The sequence below is a fragment of the Prinia subflava genome, chromosome 16 (assembly GCF_021018805.1).
Source record: "Prinia subflava isolate CZ2003 ecotype Zambia chromosome 16, Cam_Psub_1.2, whole genome shotgun sequence".
Classification (NCBI taxonomy): Eukaryota; Metazoa; Chordata; class Aves; order Passeriformes; family Cisticolidae; genus Prinia; species Prinia subflava.
Genome location: NC_086262.1, coordinates 3,134,808 through 3,156,465, shown reverse-complemented (window position 1 = coordinate 3,156,465; position 21,658 = coordinate 3,134,808). Strand labels below are relative to the sequence as shown.

At 53.6% G+C, this 21,658-nt stretch overlaps 1 protein-coding gene across 1 annotated transcript in view; it reads left to right on the top strand.

Moving 5' to 3' along the window:
• PSD2 (pleckstrin and Sec7 domain containing 2) overlaps positions 1 to 21,658 on the top strand; it is a 72,682-nt gene that overhangs the window by 22,026 nt on the left and 28,998 nt on the right. Inside the window, exons 2-3 of the mRNA XM_063413690.1 lie at positions 15,725 to 15,823; positions 17,749 to 18,255. Coding sequence (XP_063269760.1) covers positions 17,792 to 18,255 — 464 coding nt within the window. The 5' untranslated portion in view covers positions 15,725 to 15,823; positions 17,749 to 17,791. The remainder of the gene's footprint in view (positions 1 to 15,724; positions 15,824 to 17,748; positions 18,256 to 21,658) is intronic.

Below are 21,658 nucleotides of genomic sequence, written 5' to 3'. Positions count from 1 at the left end.
TCCCCACTGGTGCTGCTCACCTCTCATCTCCCAGCTGAAATGCCCTAAATTGCTCTTCTGGACTCCAACCCACAGTGCCATCGCTTCTCTGCTCTCCATCCCATCACCCAACTCCTTTTTGTCCTCTTCCTCCGTGGCTTTTCCCACCAATGAGGTTCTGTCCATCCAGCAGTGCCACAAGCTTCCATGCCATGGGTTTGTGTGTTCTGTGCCTGTCCTGAGGCAGACACTGCTGGGTGTGTCAGGCCACCATGTCAATGTGACTGAACTGAAAAGTCTCCTCTGAAATCTGAAGTTGCCCCATGTGGTGTCCATGGTTCTGCACAAGGCTGGAGCTGGTTCTTGTTGCCAGAAGGAAATGGAATTCCCTGTTCAGGTCATACACAGACACCTGTGTGTGCCCCTGCAGGCTCGCCCAGGCTGGTGGAGTTGCCAGAAGGAGGTTCCCTGGGCTGGGAGGGAGCTGTGGTTACTGCCAGCAAAGTGTGATAGCAGAGTGATTCCTGCTGAGGGAAAAGCTTCCCTGGAGGTTGTGTGTGAGCAGCCCCTGGAGTGGGTGATGTCCTGGTGGAAGTGGCCACATCCCTTGTGGGTGCTGCTTGCTCTGCTACCTGACAGTCTCTGCTGTGGACACACCTCTCTGCCAGATTTCCTGGTGGTGAAAATCCTCCTCGCCCTTTTGGCAGGAAAATGCCTTTCCCAGGGATGTGCTGGGACAGGATCCATGGGAGGCTCAGTTCATGCAGGCTCTCAGTGGCTGATGGAGCCATGGGAGTGGTGCAGGGGTAGATTCTGCACAGGAGGCTGGTGGTACTTCCCTGTGGGGTTATGGTGTGAGAGGGACAGGGTCAGTTCTGGCTCCCCCCCTGTTTCCTGTGACCCTGGGGAGGAGACGGGCAGGCTGGGCTCACGGGGGACCTGTCCAAGCTGGACAGTACCCAGCTCTTCCCTGCTCCTCACTGCTGTCCCTCTGTGTTCCTGCAGGAGCTCCAGGAGCAGCTGAGATGCTCAGGGAGGTCCTTCCCTGCAGGCCATAGCCCAGCCCTCCTCCCCTGGGCAGCACCCAGCTCCCAGGTGGGGACACTGGTGATTCCTTTGGAGCAAACTCTTCCTATCGCTGGATCAGGCCCAGTGCTCCAGGCAGGGCCAGAGAGAGTGAGGAGCTGCAGGCAGCCTCAGCAGAGATTCTGCAGCTGAGCCCAAGGCCCTTCTTGTGCTTTCCATGCTTTTTCTGGGCTCTGGGCCCCAGCCTGGCACTGGGTACACAGTTTGTCACCTACCTCTTCACCACCACTGCTTACATTTCCTCCACTCCTCCCTCTGCCTTCTTCTCATCACCTCCCGTACTCCCCTCATGGTTTCTCAGCTCTGTAGTTTTGAGGGGCCTGGCTGTGGCTGTGGAAGAGGCAGGGCTGGCGGGTGGCTCAGGCTGTCTGCTGTCAGGTTCTCTGAAGGAACTGTCCCCATGTCCCCATGTCCCCATGTCCCCATGTCCCCATGTCCCCATGTCCTCATGTCCTGGCCAGGAGCAGTGCTCACACTGGGTCCCAAAAGAGGAGACCACACCTGAGGGGATCTTCCCAGCAGCACTCCAAGGGGTGCCATGGGAGCTGGTCAGGGTGTCACCTCTGTGGTGCCACCATCCTTGCCTCCTCTTCTGCTATGTCCTCTTCTCTGAGGCATCCTGGATGGCTCCCAGCAAAGGTGGTGCTGGTGGGGTGCCCTGACATTGGTGGTGCTCTGAGACACCTCATCAGGGGTAGGGAAGGGGCAATGCTTCCTCCCAAGCAGGATGAGCCCAGGATTCATCCCAGGATTTCCTGCCTTCCTGTGCAGCATGGGACATGGTCTGGTTCCAAGGACAATGTCCCAAAGCCCCAGTCTGGCGAAGTCTTTGTGCACTGTTTTTGTGTCTCCCCCCTCCAGCTCTGACACCTCCACACTGCCGAGGCCCCCAGCGTCTCTGGGGGCTTTCTGTGTGCTGTGACTGTGGCAGGGACGTGCTGGGGCAGGGCTGCTCTGTGACCTTCTGGATGAGGTGTTTTCTGGGCTGGGCGCTCACAGCTGGATTCGGTGTCTTGTGCGGTCACTGCCCATCCTTGTCCGCCCCGCAGGCGACACAGCTGAGCTCCCTGTGTCTCTGTGGCCTTCCTGGGGCTCTGGGAGGGAGAACTGAATTCCCCCTCAAAAAACAAAACCTAGGAGAGCAGATCCCAGTGATGTTCCCTTTCTGGGGGTCAGAGCATGTGCCTCTGAGCTCTCCTGATCAACATCAAGCAGGAAAACCGACATCAGACCCCAGTGGCTGATACACTTACGGTTCACCAGTCGTGCTGAAAAGCCCAGGGAAAATGATGTGAGCTCAGCCCCTCTCTGGCTTCTCCTCCCCTGTGTGCAGTTGTCTCTCCATTATTTTCTTTATATGGAAAAACAAATTTGACCCAAATGTATTTTTTCTTTTAAATCTTTAAAGAATTGTAAGATAGTAGGGAAATGCTGTGATACCAAACTAAATTGAAGGCTTGCATTTTTATGTTTTCTGTATGTGCCTACATGCTCCAAAGTCAAGGCATAAAGCTCAGGTCTTGCAACATTGGTTTGTTTTGTTGGGTTTTTTTAAATCCAGCTCTTCAGTGGTTTCAGCACAAGTGCATCACAACTCTAGGTAAGGTTTAGCTGACCTATAATCACAGTTTTCAGCAAGTGAAAAATTTTTCCAAAAAATTTCACACGGTTCTGGGCAAAAGCCTCACAGAGGTGGAGAGGGAATTCCCTGTGGGACCTTCCAGCCTTCCTCCAGCACCTGACCCAGAACTGGGTGGTGTGAGGCTGGCTCAGGGAGACACCCAGGTGCTGCCATACACAGAGCAGGACCTGCTGAGTGCATCCTCCCCAGCAGGGCCTGGGCACACTCAGAGATCTCTGCCCACGCTGTGCACAGCCACTTGCTGTTGGCTGGTACTGGACACAGGAGGAGAGGAAGGCCCTGGTCTAGTGCAAGGTGACCCTGCCCACAGCAGGGGTTTGGAATTAGGTGATCTTTAAGGTCCTTTCCAACCAAACCATTTGGGGATCCTGTGGCACCTTCTCCAGTTCACCCACAGCCTCCTAAAGCAGCATCTCCTCACTGCACCTCCTGGCACTTCAAGGAGTGTTTGGACAACACTGTCAGGCACAGGGTGGGATTGCTGGGCTGTCCTGTGCAGGGCCAGGAGTTGGACTGATGATCCCTGTGAGTCCCTTCCAGCTTAGGGTATTCCATGGAAGACAGGCCTGGCAGACTGGGATGAGCCCTGCCCTCAGTGTGACACAAGGCACCGCTCCCAGTGCTGAGCTCACCTTGTGTGGGGCTCTGCTCCTTCCCGGATTCTGCATGTTTGCCCTCAAACAGGCACTGGTACCTAGACTGTGGCAGTGGATGGAGGTGAACTGGGACCCTGGAGCTTTGGCACTTCCTAGGAATGAAAACAAGCAGGCTGTGGATGCAGCCTGCCCAAGCAGGACACAGGCATGGGGGAAACAGACGGGGTTTCTGCCCAGAAGGGGATAAACGATGCAGGGAGATTCTGCTAAATTAAAAATATATATTTGTCTTTACTGGTACAACAGAAGCTAGGGGAGCAGGCAAGAGGAAAGTGAGAAAGCTTTATTTAATTAGATTATAAGGCCCCAAAGGCTTCAGACTCATAAAAAAAATGAATTGATTTTTGTAATTGAGGATGGGGTTTCTGCCAAGTGCTGCCTTAATGAGTATTTAGGTTTTGCCTCCTAAGTTAGCAGCACCAGGTGAGGGCAGCTATTCAAGGCACTCCTCAGCAGAGTCCTGAGCTTGGGAACAGGAGCTGCTTGCCTGCAGCTGGGAGTGTTAACCTGCCTTTCCAGGAAAAGACATCTTGTGTCCTTTCAGGGCAGTTCATCCACGTCTCTTGGTAGTCTCTCATGAAAAGCCCTCCCTCTTCCCCAGAACCCAGGAGGCATCTTTCTCCATGCATGGCTGTGGAAACTGAGGCACCAGATAATCACAGGGTTGTTTTTCCTCACAGAAGTAGAGAGAATTAATTTGCTGCAGCAGCTGAGGCAACTTCCTTTGGTGGCTCCTTCCCAGGGGCTGGTGGGAGAGGTGTGGAGCCCATGCTGGGCCACCCCTGCGTGGGAAGGTGCCTCTCCTGCAGGTGAAAGCACAGCACCTGAGCACAGTGAGAGGGGTTTGGTGTGTCCCAGCTGGGACCTGCCTCTGCAGGAGCCACAGCACACCAGGGAGGGCATTATCCCTCATCCCAAACCATAAGACTGCCTGGAAAGAGTAAGAGATTTTTATCCCAGCCTTTTGGACCTGCCTCCTCTCGCCCCTACAGGCTTCCTCCAGAGTCTTTTCATTTTTGCATACAAGAATGGGGAGAGTTCAGTGTGCAGAGGTGGCTTCAGGATTTCCTGTGTGCCCCCGCTGTGAGAACTGGGGTAGGTCCAAGAGGAGGTGATTCCAGAGTGCCTGGCAGTGATGTTGATCTAGAGCTGCCTGGGGACCAGGAGCAGAGTAACAAGGCCAGGGGAAAGGCAGGAGGTTTGGACGTGCAGGATCACAGCGAGATCACAGCTTGATAGCAACACCTAAAATGCAGATGTGTTACTATTACTGCCTTCGGAGGAGGGGAGCAGAGAAGTGGCCACAAAATTCCAGCAGCTCCTGGCAGATGTAGGGAATGGTCCTGTAGCAAAAGCCTGTGCTTTTGATGAGCTGGATATTTTCTGAAAACAGAAGAGCAGGAAATCCACTGCTCTCCAGATAACAGCAAACTGCAAGGAGTGCTCCTTGGGGACCTTGGGGACACTGTCTCTGTCGTGCTGCACACGGTAACAATGAGAGCTGGCCAGGGGCAGGCGCAGGGCTGCAGTCTGCACATTGTCTCAGGCTGTGTGCCCGCAGCAAACCCGGCTGCCCCTCCCCGTGTGCCACTGTGTCATTGGGTCACTGCCTGAGCAGCGCTGCTCTCCGGAGCCTCCCTCATCTTTACAGCACGCTGAGTTCTGGCAGGCCCCTCTGGGCTTCAGTAAAGCCTCAGTCCTGCCCATCATTCATCGGTTCCCAAAGTCATTGTCTGATGCCCAGATGAAATGATGTCTAAGGAGCAGGAGAAAAGCCCTGAGAACACCTAAAAAAGTCTGCTGAGAGGCAGAATGACCCTATTGCAGGCTGATGTAGCAGCTCTGCTCCATCCTTACCACAAAATCTAGTGCAGGGCATCTTGGAGGTCGGGAGAGCCTTTTGGTCCCAGAGCAGGTGTAATTAAAACACTGTCCTGGTGCAATGACATCACCCCGATGTGCTTTTTGCTCTTTTTGTAATTCTCCTGAGGAGAAGCAGCATCCTTGTCCCTGTAAAGCACCTTTCCATCAGTTTAGGGGTGTGCCTGTTAGAGTCCTTCCTCAGGGAAATCTCTCTCCTTCCACCGTGGTTATCCAGCACATCCATCAAGGGCAGATCCAGCCTCTGCACAGGAACTGCAAAATGGCTCCACCAGGGTTTCCCTTGCAATTTCTGGGCAACTTGCTCTGTTTTCAGAACAAGTCAGCTTCAACAGTTCAGGCTGCTCAGAGGCAGTGGTGCCTAGGGAGGCCAGGTGTGGCCGTGTCACAGTAAGATGTTCCTGTGGATGCGTTTGCAGCCCCAATATGTTTGGCAGGGCTGGGCAGGAGCCCCATGCTTTTCATGTGGGTGTTTGCAGCAGACGCACCAGAGCTGGGGTTCTGTCCCAGGCTGGGGGACAGAGAGCAGCAGAGTGAATCCTTCTGCCTGTAACACAAACTTCTAATGCAGATCAGACACAGCCTTTCTGCTGGCTCTGAGCCCTGGGGGCTGAGCTCAGCTGGAGATGCCTGCATTGGGGTGAGCTGAGTCTCCCTCAAAGTGCTTTTCCATGTATTCAAGCAAGTTCTGGTATATCCAAGTTCTGAGCAGCATCTCCTGTGCCATGTCAAAGATAATGATAACAGATCCTAACAGAGCAGCAAAATCCTGCTTTTCCTTTAGTGATTCCATCCTGGTCTGTAAGTTCTGAGAATAAATATGCAATTATATTTTCTGCCATTTCTACACCCTGCTGACTGCAGCCTGGGAGACTGAGCAGACAGCACATCACTACACAGGTGTGATGAAGACACCAAAAATGTAGGTGTGCCCTACACACCTACATTTTTCCTTGAGTGAAACGTGCTGGAGAAAGGAGAGAGTGGTCATGCTACTTGCAAAACAGACACATTTTCCAGAGAGCAGAATGAGTGTCACTCCTCCAGCATGGAAGGATGATGAACTGTTGGTGCCTCCTTGGTTTTCTACAGCCAACAGGCAGTTTCCAGAAGGTCAGTGATCATCTGTTTGCCTTTGAAAGATTTACTTAGCCCATGCTTCTTTTATAGGAATGTTTTCTGCAGTTTTGAAAGCAAAAGTGGAATTTTTCTGCTAAACCACATTACAAAAAGCCTGCTGAAGTGAGCTTATAGGCAGAGTATTCACTGGGAAAGGGCTGATGTTCACATCCTAGGCTGAGAAGGGGTGATTTTCCTACAGCACTGTCCTGAATGTGCCCCTGTAGTGGCTCCCTCTCTCCACTTTGCCTCTCAAATGTCTTGATTTGGTCCTGGTGACGTATTAAAGTCCCTTCATATTAGATCTCACGTTCTCAGGCAGTTCCTTGCAGGTCCTCTGGGCAGACAGCTTTATGCCCAAGTGGAGCTGCTGACTTTAGTGGAATTGCCACGTTTCGTGCCCTCACACCCTCTAATTTCAGGCAGGGAAGTTTCAGCCCTGTTGGCTGTCAGCAAATCTTGGCTGAGTCTGTGTTTTCAAGCCAAATAAGTGCATCTCAGTCTGATTTGTGTGAGGGAAGCTGTTCTTTTTTTCCTTCACTGAGATGAAAATAGAAAGTCCCCACTGGTGTGACAGCTACCCAGCTGTTCCCCTCACAGATGGATGACTCGCCTTGGGTCTGAAGTGGACACTGGTTGATCCCACGTTATGCTTTGCTTGCTGAAATCAGTCAGTGTAATTAGTCCTCTCTGGACTCTCCAGCAGCCTTTTCTGGACTCAAACATCTTCAGCAGTCAAGGTCTCTGCTACCTGTCCATGGGTGCCTTGTGGCAGTGCCCCTGGTTTGGAGGCCAGCTGGAATTGCAAGGCTGGCATGGGGACACTCAGGAGCACCCAGGAGTCCTGAAGCAGGTGTTCCTCTCGAGGCTGTGGGGACATCATGGTGTGCACAGAGCTGTGCTGGCAAGCAGAGATTCTGCTTCACTGATGGGCAGGGAGAGCCCTTGGAGAGCAGGGCTGAGTCTCTGCTGGGCAGAACAAGGACCATTCCTCTCTGCCAAGGGAGCCTGGTCACCCTCCTCACAGAGACTGAAGTGATTCCTTTTTACCTGGAGGCAGTCCATGGTGGAAATGCAGACCCTTTGAATGTCTGTAGATGTATATAATGCCATCCACAATGCTTGCTGTTCTCTTTCTCAGAGAAGGATCCCCTCCTTCATCCTCCAGCTTCCAGAGCAGCTGTCTCATTCACACTGATGCCAGCAGGTTGTTCCTGGTGGTTCCCTGTGGGTGAAGGAGTGCTGTGTGGAGAGAATGGGAGATTTCACACTCTCACTGACGTGTGAGGAGTTATCTGGTGTTGCAGGTTGCTGCACTTCAGCTTTGGACACCATCAGCTGGCTCCAAACCAGTGTTCTCTGATGTCAGCACCCGCAAAAGTCTGTTTGCTGTCGTCCTCCTCTCCTGACAGGTTTGGGAGATGCTCAAGAAGACTTTGCTCCCTGCTCTCTGGGGCACACTGAGCTCCCAAGGAGCCCAAGGCCCATGCCCAGCCATCTCTGCACATTCTGGGCATGTGGACTCATGGTGCTGCTGTCCCCACATCCCTTGGGCTGGAGGCCATTTGCACACATTGCCTACCAGCTTCTGTGGCCAGAGCACCTCTGTGAAAGCCTCATGTGTTACTGGTCCTCATCTCCAAGGTTTATGGATGTGTTGGAGTGTGAAGGGAATTTGCCTCCCTTCCAAACCCCCAGTTCATTCTGCGGTGCTGGTCTCCATCCCTCTGGATGTTTCTCCCATCCAGCAGGATGGGCTCGCCTGCTGCCTCCTGAAATCTTGCAGCGAGGCGTTGCATGGGTTTAGTGTAGACAGACAGCATGGCAGGAATTTCCTTTTCTGGGGTCTGAGTCAGCTGCCAGCCCTGTTTTATTATTTTGGGTACTGGGAGAATGTGGGGAAGGAGGATCAAGCAAAGGGAGGGAAAGAGAGGGGAAGAAGCTGTTTCCATTTATGGGTTATGAGAAGCAGTTGCAAGTCTTGTGGATTTTTATGGAAGGTAACCCTGGCTGTGGGGAAAGCTGGGTTTTAATGAATTCAATTACAATGCTGCACAGACCTCAGTGGAAAGGCCCCATAAACAGCTTGGTTTTATATAAAAAACCCAACCCTATAGACACTCACACTATAAACTCCCCCTCCAGAGAAGGTGAACACCAGAGCAGATAGGCCAGGTGAGGAAGGAGCCAGCTCTGAGCTGAGCCTAAGACCCCTGAAAACTCCTGTCTTGAATTGGACTCAACCCAACACGGACTCATTACAAGCTGTTTGTTCTGCACTAAGGCAAAGCTGGAGCCACTGGGACTCACCTGTTACCCAGAACAGGGATCCTTCTCTCAAGCTCTCCTCTGAGCTCTGGGAGCTCCCTGAAGCTGGGGTACCCGGGCACAAAAGGCCTTTTCTCTGCCCCTTTTCTCCACCTTTTCCCCCATGCCAGGAAAGAGCTGGCTGGGATCCTTTGGTGTCCCTGTGATCCCTCTGCAGCTGCAGCCTTGAGATCTGTGCCGTGGGCTCATGGCCTTGGGCTCCTGCAGCAACATCCACCTTGGCCAGACCCCTTAGTGGGGAGCATTGTGTTGGAGAGGCAGGAACAACACCCCTTGGGTGCTGCCCTTCTCTTTCCCCAGGATGCAGTAAAAATTTGCCCTCCTTTGCTGTTCCCTCTCTGGAGCTCCTGGTTCTCTCTGAGCCACAGAAGGATTCCTGTGACTTGCAGTGGGTTTCTGCAGGAGTAATCCACATGGCAAAGTCCCCAAGGGGGTCAGGGTTTGCTGTGCAGGAGGATCTCAGGATCAGACAGACCCCAGCAGCTGCAGCAGGATCTCTGTCCTCCCACGGTGAGGCTGTGATGCCTTGGATGGGGTTTGAGAGGAGCCTGTTCCAGGAGGATTGCAGGCCTGGCACGTTGTGTGGAGCACAAGGACGTTCAGGTGCATGCTCAGCCACACCCTGCACCTTCTGCCCCGAGCTCACTTCTCCTGGGACACCCACAGGCCTCACTGTCCCTGTGCTTTGGCCCAGTGTTGTGGAGGCTTTAGTGACTCCTGCCACGTCACCGGGATGTGAAATGAGGGTGCAGTCACAGAACCACAGCACCACAGAACTTCAGAACCACAGAAACACAGAATCACAGAATCAGAGAACCACAGAACCACAGAACCACAGGACCACAGAACCACAGGACCACAGAATAACAGAACCACAGGACCACAGAACCACAGCACCACAGGCCAGGGAAGGTTGGAAGGGCCCACAGGGGCCCACCTGGTGCCCCCTCCCTGCTCCAGCAGGGCCATCCCAGAGCTCAGGGCACAGCAGTGTGTGCACACAGCTCTGCAACATCCCAGGGAGGGACACTCCACAGCCTCTCTGGGCTCTGCTCCGGGCTGGCACTGCCCAGGGCAGAAGTTGTGCCTCCTGTGCCTCAGTCCCTGCCCGTGGCTCTGGGGCCATTGCTGGGCCTGGAGCAGAGCCTGGGCCTGGAGCAGAGCTTGGGCTGCTCTGCCCTCCCTGCACACAGGGACAGACACAGGGACAGACAGGGACAGACAGGGACAGACAGGGACAGCCAGGGGCACACAGAGACAGACAGGGACACACAGGGACAGACAGACAGGGACAGACACAGAGACAGACAGGGATACACAGGGACACACAGGGACAGACACAGGGACAGACAGAGATAGACATAGGGACAGACACAGGGACACACGGGGACAGACACAGGGACAGACAGACAGGTACACTCGGGGACACCCAAGAGCACCCAGGGAAACACAGAGACACACAGGGACAGACAGGGTCACTCAGGGACACATGGGGACAGCCAGGGCTGAGGGTCCCCCTCAGCTGGGGCTCCTCTCCAGGCTGAGCAGCCTCAGCTCCCTCAGCCTTTCCTGGGCACGGAGATGCTCCAGGCCCTTCCTCAGCTCCAGGAGCCCCAGGTCCCTGCTGTGCTGGGCAGCCCAGAGCAGGACACAGTGCAGCCTTTCACCCCTTTGCACAGGCTTGAAATCACGATTCTGATTCCCCTCAGTCAGGTTTGCATGGTGCACACGCAGGGCTGGAGGAAGGCTCCGTGCCCACAGTGCTGCCCAGCCAAGGTGTCAGCACGAGGAAAGGAACATGCAAAAATTAGTAAAGATATTCTTTTATTTTTCCCTGTTTTAATAACTGCAAAAGAGTGCAAGCAGGAAAGCTGTTAAGGATTTTAAGATTCAGCTTTATTGTTTTCTATAAGCAAAAAGCTGCTGTTGTTTCCCCAGGATGAAGTTTAGCAGGAGCCATTTGGATCTCAATGTGTCCTAATTGCTCTGGGGACTCTAATAAAAATTCAAAATAAGGAGCTGTAGGATTTGGTTTCAAGAAAACTATGTTCCTTGCATAGTGATTTCTGATTACCCAAAGACTCTTTTTTTAGCATGTAGCTGGTTTATTTTAATCTGTGGGATAAGTTTTATCCACGGCCTCTTTTCCACACTGGAAGTGAAGGGTGCAGGACCTGCAGTTTGCACTGGCAGAGATGGATGGAAACCACTGGGACAGCATATTGCCCATGAGCAATGGCATCAGTGCTCCAGGGGCTCTGCAAATTCTGGAATTCAGTGTGTGGCTGAGGGCTCAGCCCAGCCCTGCCCCTCGCTGCCTGGTCTGCAGGACAAATGCTGCAGGTGATTTAGAACTTGGTGTCATCAGGGAGGGACCCCTGGACAGAGCAGGGGGTGATGTGCAGAGCAGTTTGGTGCTGCACAAATCTTTGGTGTGCCCACACCGTGAGTTCACTATGCAGTGCTGCTTTCTCTGTGTTCAGACTGTAAGAGTGATAGAAGTAAAAGAATTAGAGAAAATCCAGGAAAAAGTAGTCAAAATATTTAGGAGAGTGGAGAAGTTGTCTTTTGAGAACAGGTTAAGAAGGCAGGGTCTACAATCTGGAGAGGCTGATAATGATATGATTGAGGTTTCCAAAATCATATAAAAACCAAGCCCATGGGAGAAATAAATGGGGATTTTCACAATGAGAATGGTAGAAGGTTTTTATTTTCAGCCATGTTGAAAGGGCAGAGGTCAAAGCAGAGACATAAGAAGGAAGAAATGTGCTTCAGAAAGAAGAACCATGGCTGTGATCTCTCCATGTCTCTACAGGACAGTCTCTTCAAAGAGCCCTGACTGTGCCCATGTGTGTGACACCTGCCTTTTATAAATTCACTGGTAAGTCAGGCCATAAAAGTACATCCATCCCTGTCCTGCAGCCACGCTGTGGATGGGATCTACAGCCTGGACATCAGAGGGATGGGATCTACAGCCTGGACATCAGATGGCTGCTGGGCACATCCCATTCCTGCTCACAGGGGACAGGAACTCGGAGCATGTGGTCCATCACAGCAAAGGATGTCATTATAGGCATTTTAGCCCAAGAAGTTCAGCATCTCTTCCAACCCAAACCATTCCATGATTCTCTTTTCACGAAGGGAATGGGATGCAGAGCAGCAAGGATAAGCAAGACTGCTGCAGGAAGCAGCCCAGCTCAGCGTGAACTTGAGGAAAGGCACATGCTTGACTAAGCAGCAGAATTCTTCTCCAAGCCTTCCTGTGTCCCAGCAGCCAAGTGGTTACACAAAACTGAAGTGGGAGCCTTTCCAGTTCGTAACGCAGGGAAGAAAATTAAAAATAAATCATTTCCCACCAGCCATTCAGCTTCAACAAAAGCTGGGACACTTCCAGAGCCAGTCCCTGAAAGAGCTGCTGTGTGGTTTCCAACCCCTCACAAAATCAGGACAAACTTTGATGCATCTCTGCCCGGCCTCTTTGGGACCAGTGCTTCCCTGCAGTGGATGCCAGCTCAGTTGTGCTGGTCCCACTACAAATCCAGCATCATCCCAAAGCAGATGATGGGGCATTTCTGCTCTCCTTCCCTCCCAACCAGCCCTGCCCTGTCTCCTCCTGGCCCAGGGTCTGTGCAGGACCCTGGGCAGAGCAGGGAGTGAGGGCTGTCCTGAATTGCTATCCTGTGGCACTGGAAGCTCCCAGTGATGAGCTGGTGCTGCTGGAAGTCTGATAGATGAAGGTGATAGGTGTTGGCTTGCTGAGTCTGGCCTGAATCTCAGGCAGCACGAGATGGCCACAGGGATGGGGTCCTCAGTCCCTTCAGCCTCTGTGCCATCTCTCCCACCAAGCCCCAGCTCTGGGAAGGAGATGGAAAGGCCATGGTTAGCCATGGATCATGGATATCTTGGCTTCCCTTAGCCTCTCCCACAGCAATAATGTGCTTTTTCTAGCATGAACCCATGTTCCTCTACTTCTGTGGGCCTTACAGAGCTGGTCTGCTCCAAATCATGGAGCTCCTGCTTAACGACTGTCTACAGCTCACAGGGCCACACCATCCATTGTTGTGACCAGTCCTGGCTGGGATGTGTGCCAGTCATCCTCTTTTCTTGCCAGACCCTTTTTTGAGTGCTAACCCCAGTTACGTCTGTGGGAAGCTGGGAACACTGGACATGCAAGGGTGCCCACCCTATTCCCAGGACCTAGGGAAGAGCAGTCACTTGAGGGGGTGCCTGAGCCTGCAGAAAGGGCAAGACTTGTGAAAATCCACTGATGGGAACCCACATACCACTTTTCAGCCCCCACCTGCTTCACAGAGCATTTTGCAAAGCAGAAACAGAAGGAAATGAGGAGGGACTTGGGGAATGTCATCCTGCAGCCCGAGGCAGCCAGGCTGTACAGCTTTGGGACAGTCAGAGGAGCCCCAAGGGCCCTCTGAACACCCCTCCATCCCTTGCCCCAGTGCTGCAGAGTGTCCTCTCCCCACAGCCCGGTTGAAGCTCTGGCAGCTTCAGAGGCTGAGCTGCACTTTGGTGCTTTCCAGAGTAAACAGAATGGTGTGGAGAGTCTGGGTTTGGGCTGTGTCCAGAGCTGGTGACCTCTCAGCTGTCTGCTGGAGGCAGATGTGGACAGTTGCAACCAGCTGTTCCACCATTGCTTGTCTTCCAGGTTTCCCAAACTGTGGCCTCACAGCCTGTCTGCTCCTCCCTTTGCTCATACACCTTCCCCACACAGGTGGGGAGGCAGCAGGAGGAGCTGTAGGGTGGGAGAGATCCTCTGCAGCTGACGTGGGATGAGCTGGGAGTGTGGCAGGAGCTGGCTGCATGACTGCAGTACAAGGCATCGCCATGAGGAGCTGCGATCAGAGCCACAGATGGTCACAATCCAATCTTGCAGCTCCTCTGGACATTCTGGGAAGCCTCAGCCACTCATAACCTCTGTGTGCTTCAAGTGACTGTCACTGCAAGCAAAAATCAAGTGGTTGTTGGTTTGTTGGGAGTTTGTCACGGGTTGCTACACCCTCAGCTTGTCTGCAGACCCCGGGTGCACACAGCAGCCCCCAGGCAGGTGTGTGCAATGGAGCAGGGATGCAGTGGGAGACACACCATCCTCAAGGGTCAGGAGGCTGCAGGAGGCCTGGATTTCTCCTCCTGGCTGTGCTCAGCTCCCAGTTTTGTCACACTGGGAGCTGATGGTCTTCCCAGCTCAGCAATAGTCTGTGCACACATCCTGCCAGGGCTTCCCTGGTGCCTCCTCTGCAGCAGGAACACGGGCCAAGGAGGAACATGACTAAGGCTTTAACTATTGATTCCTCAGCACTCCTTCCAGACCACAAACATTCCAGCAAGGCTTCACAGAGGGGGAAACAGTAGTATAATGCTTAACAACTGTAGTAGTTTATATGTAATAAAAATGGTGGTGGTTTTTTTCTTTTAATATAAATAATGGAAGTTACTTAAAGTTAGGAGGGATGGCTGGGACACCACACTAAGGCTTGCCAACATTTCTTACTCAGGCTCATCTCCTAACTGCTTTTAGTTTCCTGTTTTCTGGTTGCATACAGCTGTGCCAAGCTTCAACTACTGGACTGGAATTCAGCTTGGGTGGTTCCTACTGGAGTTTTTGGATGGATGGCAGGGAGATGGAGCATTTCAGCTCAAAGCCTTTTGGCTGTTTTTTAAAAAAATTCACTTAAAACCCCCACATTATTCATCTCCTCTTAAGAAAAAGGCCTGCTGGAAAGTTTTGCTGGAAAGATTCCTCCAAAGATTTCAGCAGTGACTCTGTGTTGCACGTCTTCCATGTCTGTGTTATACCTCCACTTTGAGAAAGTCCAAATTTGGCCCATGTTAGGCTTTCAGTGTTTTTGGGGATCACAGTGTGGTTATGCTCAGGACGGTGTTGGTAGTTTTGCAAGTCAGTTCCTGGAGGATGCTGCATTGGTTTGGCCTGCTCTCAGGGCATGGGAACACCAAGTGTCTGGGGCTGATTTTCTCTCCTGGATTTGGTGGGAGAGATTTACAGTTTTCCCCCTTAATTTGGGATGGCAGATGAACGGGCTAGAGGAGACCTGGCCCACATGTGTGAACCTGAGGACTGTCCCAGGGGCTTGTTTTGCCCTCCCTTGGGAGGGTTCAGCTCCTGCAGGTGGGATCCTGAGCTGCAGGAGGCTGATGTGCTGGTGACCCAGGAAGTCTAGCCAGCCTTTCTCTTGTCAGGCTAGTGGAGAATGAAGCTGAAGGCCTGCAAGGGCAGCCCAAGAGAGGGTATAAGCAGATCCCTCTGCAGGGACTCAGCACAGACATCTGCTGCCAAGCTGCTCCATGGGCTCTTTCCAGCCACTGGAAGGCAGGTGGCACATCTGGGCCCTGATCCACCCATCACCTCTAGCAGCACACAGGCAGTGGTGTCCCGTCTTTCTGTCTCCATCAACTCTGTGCAAGTCTGGCCTGTGAGCTCGGGCAGTGTCTGCAGGGGACACACCATCTATGGTGACCTGACATGCTCCCTCAGCTTGGGGTCACCTCGGGGGGCGCATCACTGTCCATCCCTGCATTGTACAAAACACTCTGCAGGAGAAATGCTGCTACATCAATCACTTTGACAGCTCGGGTTTGCTTGCATGTAGCTCAAAGACCTTTAACGTGGCTCTTTGTTGGTGGGGCTGAGGAGGGGTTGTTGGGGGGATCAGTCCAAGACTCAGGTATCTCACTCTATGGGTCTGAGGGGTGAAATTGGACCTTCTGTGCGCTCACATCGACAGGTTGCTTCTGAAACCTGCAACCACAGGGTCCCTTTACTCCACCTTAGCTGGCTGGGGGGCTTTGTGAGGAAAGAAGCCCCATGTAAGGAATACTCTTGCACTGCCCTGTCTGAAAACTCCAGAGAACCAGAGCATGCTGAGGAAAATGCACTTGCTGAGGAGTCGTAGCATGGGCCTGGGAAACAGCCTGATGAGGAGCAGCAGCAGGGTGGCAGGAAAGCAGCAGGATTCTCCTCTCTGTCCTGGGAGTCACTTTCTCTGATGCTTTGTTGCAGGCAGGGGCCGTGCAGGGATCGGGAGCGCCGGGCTGCGATAGGTGCGGCGGTGCCGCGCCGTGACAGCGAGGGATGCACACGGACACACCCGGAGAAGAGGTAAAACCGCCAGCCCTGCCTCCAGGAGGGACCTGCCCCATCTCAGCACTGTGGCACCCGCAGTCCTCAAGGAGTGCTTCACCCCATGCAGGGCTCTGGACTCCCCAGCCCATCACACCTCCCAGCTGTGGAGAGCAGGACGTGGAGAACACGCGGGATGTGATCCCCAGGAGTGCCTGGGCTGTGGGACAGGAGCAAAGGCAGGAGTTGGGGTTCCCCTTGGGATCTGTCTTGCTCAGCAGCAGCTCATCATGTACCTACGTGGATCTGCCCCTACCCAGGCCACTGAGGGGTTTTGGGTCCAAATCCCTCCTGTCCCTTCTCAGGTGCAGAGCAAGCAGCAGGGAGGGTCTGCTGACCTCTCCACAGGGGTGAGAGCAGAGGCAGCTGCAGTTCTGCACCCCTCGTTAACAAGAACTGGTAGAGCCCTGACCTGGCCAAGAAATCAGTGATTTTACTGCTAATAGAGGCTTCAGCTCAGCAAGTGAGAGCACCCAGTGTTGCTGAACCTGGGCACCCTCCTGGCTGCTCAAAGGTTCACTGAGAGGGAAACTGAGGCAGGGAATTTGGATGATCTGCTTCAGATGTGCGTTAGGAACTGAGTTAGGGGAGAACCCCAGAGTCCTGTCTGCCTGCTGGCACTGATTAGCCAGGCGTCCTGTGCAGCGGAATCACAATCACATCACCAAATGGTTTGGGTTGGAAGGGACCTCAGGGATTATCCTCCAACATCCTGCCAGGGGCAGGGACACCTTCCACTGTCCCAGGCTGCTCCAAGACCTGTCCAACCTGGCCTTGGACACTGCCAGGGATGAGGCAGTCACAGGTTCTCTGGACAGCCTGTGCCAGGGCCTCCCTACCCTCACAGGGAAGAATTTCTTCCTAATCTTTAATGCAGCCCTGGCCTCTGTCAATGTGAAGCCATTTGCCCTTGTCCTGTCACTTCATGCCCTTATCAAAGTCCTTCTCCAGCTCTCTTGGAGTCCCTTTGGGTTCTGGAATGGGCTCTAAGGTCTCCCTGGAGCTTTGTCTCCTCCAGGCTGAACAGCCCTATAAGGACAGATAATATTTTAAAAACATCTGTGAAGACACATATTGCTTAAAACCAAAATCAGCTGTTACAACGGCTCAGCCTGTGTGCCATGCAGAATCCTCCTGCTTCCAGAAGAGATCATTTCTGGTGGCACTTGACTGCAGCTGTGGGAGGGTCATGATGGAGTAAAGCTTGCAGCACTGTGGGGCTTGTAAGACTTTGCATCAATGGGTCTATTTGCCAATAAAGTGCCTTTTTGTCAAAAAAACCCTACTTATATCAATGCAAAATGGTGTCCTTCCTTTGCCCTACAGAGAGAGCAGCCCAGGGAATATTCAGTCAGGACACTTTTGCCAGGGTTTTAGCTGGCAGCTTGTGACACCCTTCAGCAGTACGTGTGTTTTGGGAAAGGAGAAGTGGTGCTCTGGCAGGCAAGATGCTCTGCAGAAATGCTAAGCCAGCAGGGAGACTCACACAGGTTGGCACAGCACAGCTGCCTAGAACGGTTAGAAAAGAATAAATCATGCTTATTGCCTGTTTCACCTATTTCTCCTGTTTCTGGAGGGCAGGGAAGAGCATCCCTGCAGGGAGCCCGGGAAGTGCAGCCGTGCCACGTTCCTGTCCCTACCAGCCTGCCAGACACATCCCCTGTTCTGGGCCCCTCTGGGGTGATGGGAGCAGCAGGAAAGGTGGGTGTCTGACCTCAGTGGCTCAGCACCACCACAGCAGCTCTTCCTCTCCCATCTCACTGCCCTGAGTCGGGGCACTGGGCCTTCAAAAGCACCAAGCACCAGAACAGTCCTTCCCTGCTTTTACACTGAGGATGTGAGGTGGGGCGGGGGCTTCAGCCTGCCTTTGTGATGCCCACGCCGCGGTTTCTTTTCCCTTGCAGGTAGTGCCGAGGCTGAGCTGAGCGCTGGGACAGCGAGCGGACCATGAGCGAGAGCAGCCCCGTGCCATGGCCCGCCGGCGCTGAGGGCGAGCCGCCCTCCCCGGGCCCGCCGCCGTCCCCGCCGGCCGGCAGCGATGCGGACGAGCAGCCGGGCCAGCCCGCGGAGCCTGCCAGCGGGAGAGCCAGCCCCCGGCACGATGCTCAGCCCTCCCGAGAGGAGGGGGAGCGCGGGCACCAGCGGGACGAACATCTGGGAGCGGTGACAGAGGCAGGCGAGAGGCTCGGCGGGCAGGGCGGCCCTGCGGACCGGGCAGCGCTGGCCAACGGCGGGGACGCCGCGCTGGCCGCGGGCCCGGAGCGGCCGCGGGGCCGGGACACACCCGGGGCGGGGGACAGCGGCTCCCACCGCCCGCACACGGCCAGCGGGGCCCTCAGCAAGGAGCGGTGGCACAGCGTGCTGGGATCCTCGGAGGCTCTGAGCGCTGACGAGGCGGAGGAGCAGTTCGGGTGAGTGCGGAGCCGCCGTGAGGTCGGCTCGGTGCTGGGGGGTGTGTGTGTGTTGTTTTCGAGGCTCCTCGGTTCGAGTTACTCTGCTCCGTGTGTAACTCATCAGTTTAAGGAGCTGCAGCTGCTCTCATGGCTGACTGTGGCTTTCTACTCCTGTTTCTCTTTGGGTTTCTCGCACATTTTTTCCGTGTTTGTAACTTTTTACTCGTTTTCTTCTCTGGGCTTCTCACAGTTTTTTTCCTGTTACAAATGCACAAAGCTGTGATTGCAGCAGTGTCTGCTCAGAGTCACTGAAGTGAAGGGGAAGTTTTTGGGATCTCGAGAGGAGCTGGTTGTGCTCGATTTGGGGGTGTCCCACTTGCAAAGTGGAGACTGAGCTGCAGCACTAAGGGCAGAGTTACCTGAGGTAACTTAAAACAAGCACAAGAGCCTGGGGATGCCAGAGAGCCAGGCTTGTCTGGGAGGCTGGTGTGCCCTGGCAGTCCCTGGCAGCGTGGCTAGCTCTGGCGGTCCCTGGGCTAGCAGGTGGCAGCTGTGCATCTGACAGGGCACAGCACTGAGCTTTGCTCTCCACTGCACCTGTGGCAGGTGTTACCAGCTCCTGGGTGACAGGCACAGCAGTGTGGGACAAAAGGTACACAAGTGTCATCCAGCTCTCAAGTGCCTGAGACAAACCTGCATGAGTGCAGTGTCCCTCAGTCCCTGAGTCCTCTTTTCTGGCAGCCTGGCTCACAGGAGACTTCTCCAGGCTGGGAGCACCCACACTGGTGTGGTGTCCACAGCTGATTTTATGCCTCTGCAGGTTTCTAGACCTCCATGGGACTCTGCAGGCTGGGGGCTTAGGGGGAATGACAGGTCCCTGGGATGAGGAGAGGTTCTTCCCATGCCATTCCTGCAGGAGGGGTATGGATGCCTCCCTCCCTTTGCCACCAGAAATCAGCCAGGGCTCTGTGTTGTAGCAACCCGGGGTTGATGCCTGCTGTGAATTTTACAGTCCTGCCTGTGCACCTACCCCGGGGCAGGAGAGATGCTGCAAATCAGGAGGGGCTGAAGAAGAGCAGCAGGGGTTGTCCCAGAGGAGTGTGGCCTTCTGAAGAGGAGCTGTGAAGGGACAGGGTGGGCAAAGTGGCCTGGGGATCACCTCCTAGCTCCAGCCCCGTGCAGGCTCCATGCTGAGCTGCACGTTCCACACACTGTCTGGAGCGTGGGCAGCAGAGCTGGGCTGGGCTGACAGCAGGCATCCCTCCTGCTTTGTTTCTCTGCTGTTGAACAGGCTTCTCTCTAAAAAGCTGGTGGCTTGTTTCACTCAGGAGCAAGAAGCAGCACACTGCTTCAAAAAGCACAACGGCAGGTGCTGCAGAGGAAGCGTCCAGGGCAGGCTGCTGGGAGCCCGGGGAGCCTGTCCCCAGCAGGTCCCATGAGCCCCGAGAGCTATGCAGTCAGGTCTTGGATAGCTGCAAGTCTCTCAGGTTTCAGGGGAATCAGATTTGCCTGGTAGGTGGCTCCCTGGCAGAAGCTGCGAGTTCAAGAGGAAGCTAAGGGTGGTCAGAGAATGCTGCTGCAATCACTGGAAGTGCAATTATTTTAAGGTACCAGGGCATGAATTGGTAGAAGTGGCAGGCTGAGGATTTGGAGATGATGCAACCTGACTGGGGTCTGCATGCAGAGTCCGTGATCTTGTGCTCTAAACATATTCACTTGGATAGCAGAGGAGTCTTTTGGGAGGCTGAATGCACAAGGGACAAGTCACACGCTATATTCAAAGCAGAAGGGCAGCTGGAAAACTTCTGGGACACAGCTGAGGACTGGGAAAGCACTCAGTGCCTGCAGATCGGGTGAGCTCACTGTGTGGGAGCTCATCAGGGCTTTGATCACCTATCTTTAGGGTAAAGGGCAGGAATGTGGCTGGGCCAAGCACAGCGTGGAGCTGCTCTGCCCTGACCACAGGGACTGTCCAGCTCTCCTGGGTCAGTGTGGGTCAGGAAGAAGTGGCAGATGCACCAAGACACCAGGAAGTTGCTGTCATCCTGCATCACCTCTGAGTTTCCCCATTTTTTTCTTTACTCCCCTTCGGGGAATAGCTGTCTGGGTACAGGAGAACCTGGTCTGATGTTTTACTAATGAGCAGTCAACTATCTGTTCCTGATGACAAATCATTTGTCATCATCTGCATGTTGCTGCTTGTATGATGCATTTTCTCCCTGAATTTTAAAGTACTTTACAAGAAGGTGTTGAGACTTGCTCTTCCCACTGGAATGGAGAATTAAAGGGGGAAGTTATCCAATGTCATCACTCCATGGTAGAGCTGGAGAAAGAACCTATGATTGTCCTCATGAAGGTAGGTTAGGGCATCTATGCAGGAAATGGTTGGTAAAAAAAGTCAGGGAAATAGAGCCAAAGACTGAGTGTTTGTGTTGCAGTTTGCACTAACTGAATTCCTTTTTCCCCTTTCTGGTTTATCCCATGGCATCTATTGTGTGTCAGAGTCCCATTTTCCTTTCCTTTCACCTTCTCAGATGCCCCCAGCGTTGGCCCTGCTGATCTCAGGGAGGTCACAGCTTTGCAGTCCAACTGTGAGATCCAGTTAATGATACTCTCTGCTTTCAGCCCCATGAACTCATGGAAAAAGAGCAACATTTTTAACAGAGAAATCCCCACCTTTTGCTTGTAGACACCCTCAGCACCTGCAGTTTTGGGACTGCGGCTTTTGCCCACACATTTCCTCCCATGGCAACATACAGCTGTCAAAAAATTCACATTCCATCAAATAAAGTTTCAGAAAAACTTTGCAGAAAGACTGCAGTGCAGAGGCAAGACAGTCCTGGTTTCCACCGTGTCTGTCTCTGGCAGGATCCACACTCCACCAACACAGCAAATTTGTGATGGCAAGTTGAACATGAGTCAGGAGTGCCCTGGAAGCTGGGGGGACAACCATGTCCTGGGGGGCATCAGGCCCAACATTGCCAGCTGGGCCAGGGAGGAATTGTCCCACTCTGCTCTGAGCTGGGGTGGCCTCACCTCGAGCCCTGGGGCAGTTCTGGGCACCACAATATGAGGAAGACCTAAAGGTGTCCAAAGGATGGACATGGGGATGGTGAAGGGCCATCAGGGGACAAGTGTAGGGCTGGAATATACAAGGTCTGTGGTGTGAGCAGTTAATAGAAATGGTTCTGTACAGGGTATTGAAAGAACAGGGCTCTCTTCCCTGGGATTATGGCAATGTGGGACCTGCCAAGTTATAACCAGGAGGTTATTCTGGCACTGGATCTAGTAGCAAGTGTCATATGCAAAAGTCTCCAGTTCAGAGCTCTGGCTTTTTACTGGAACATGACCAAATTAAGGGCTGACTGGGCCTCTGGGATTGCTCATCACAAAACTGTTCTTTTCAGCTCTAGAATCTTGT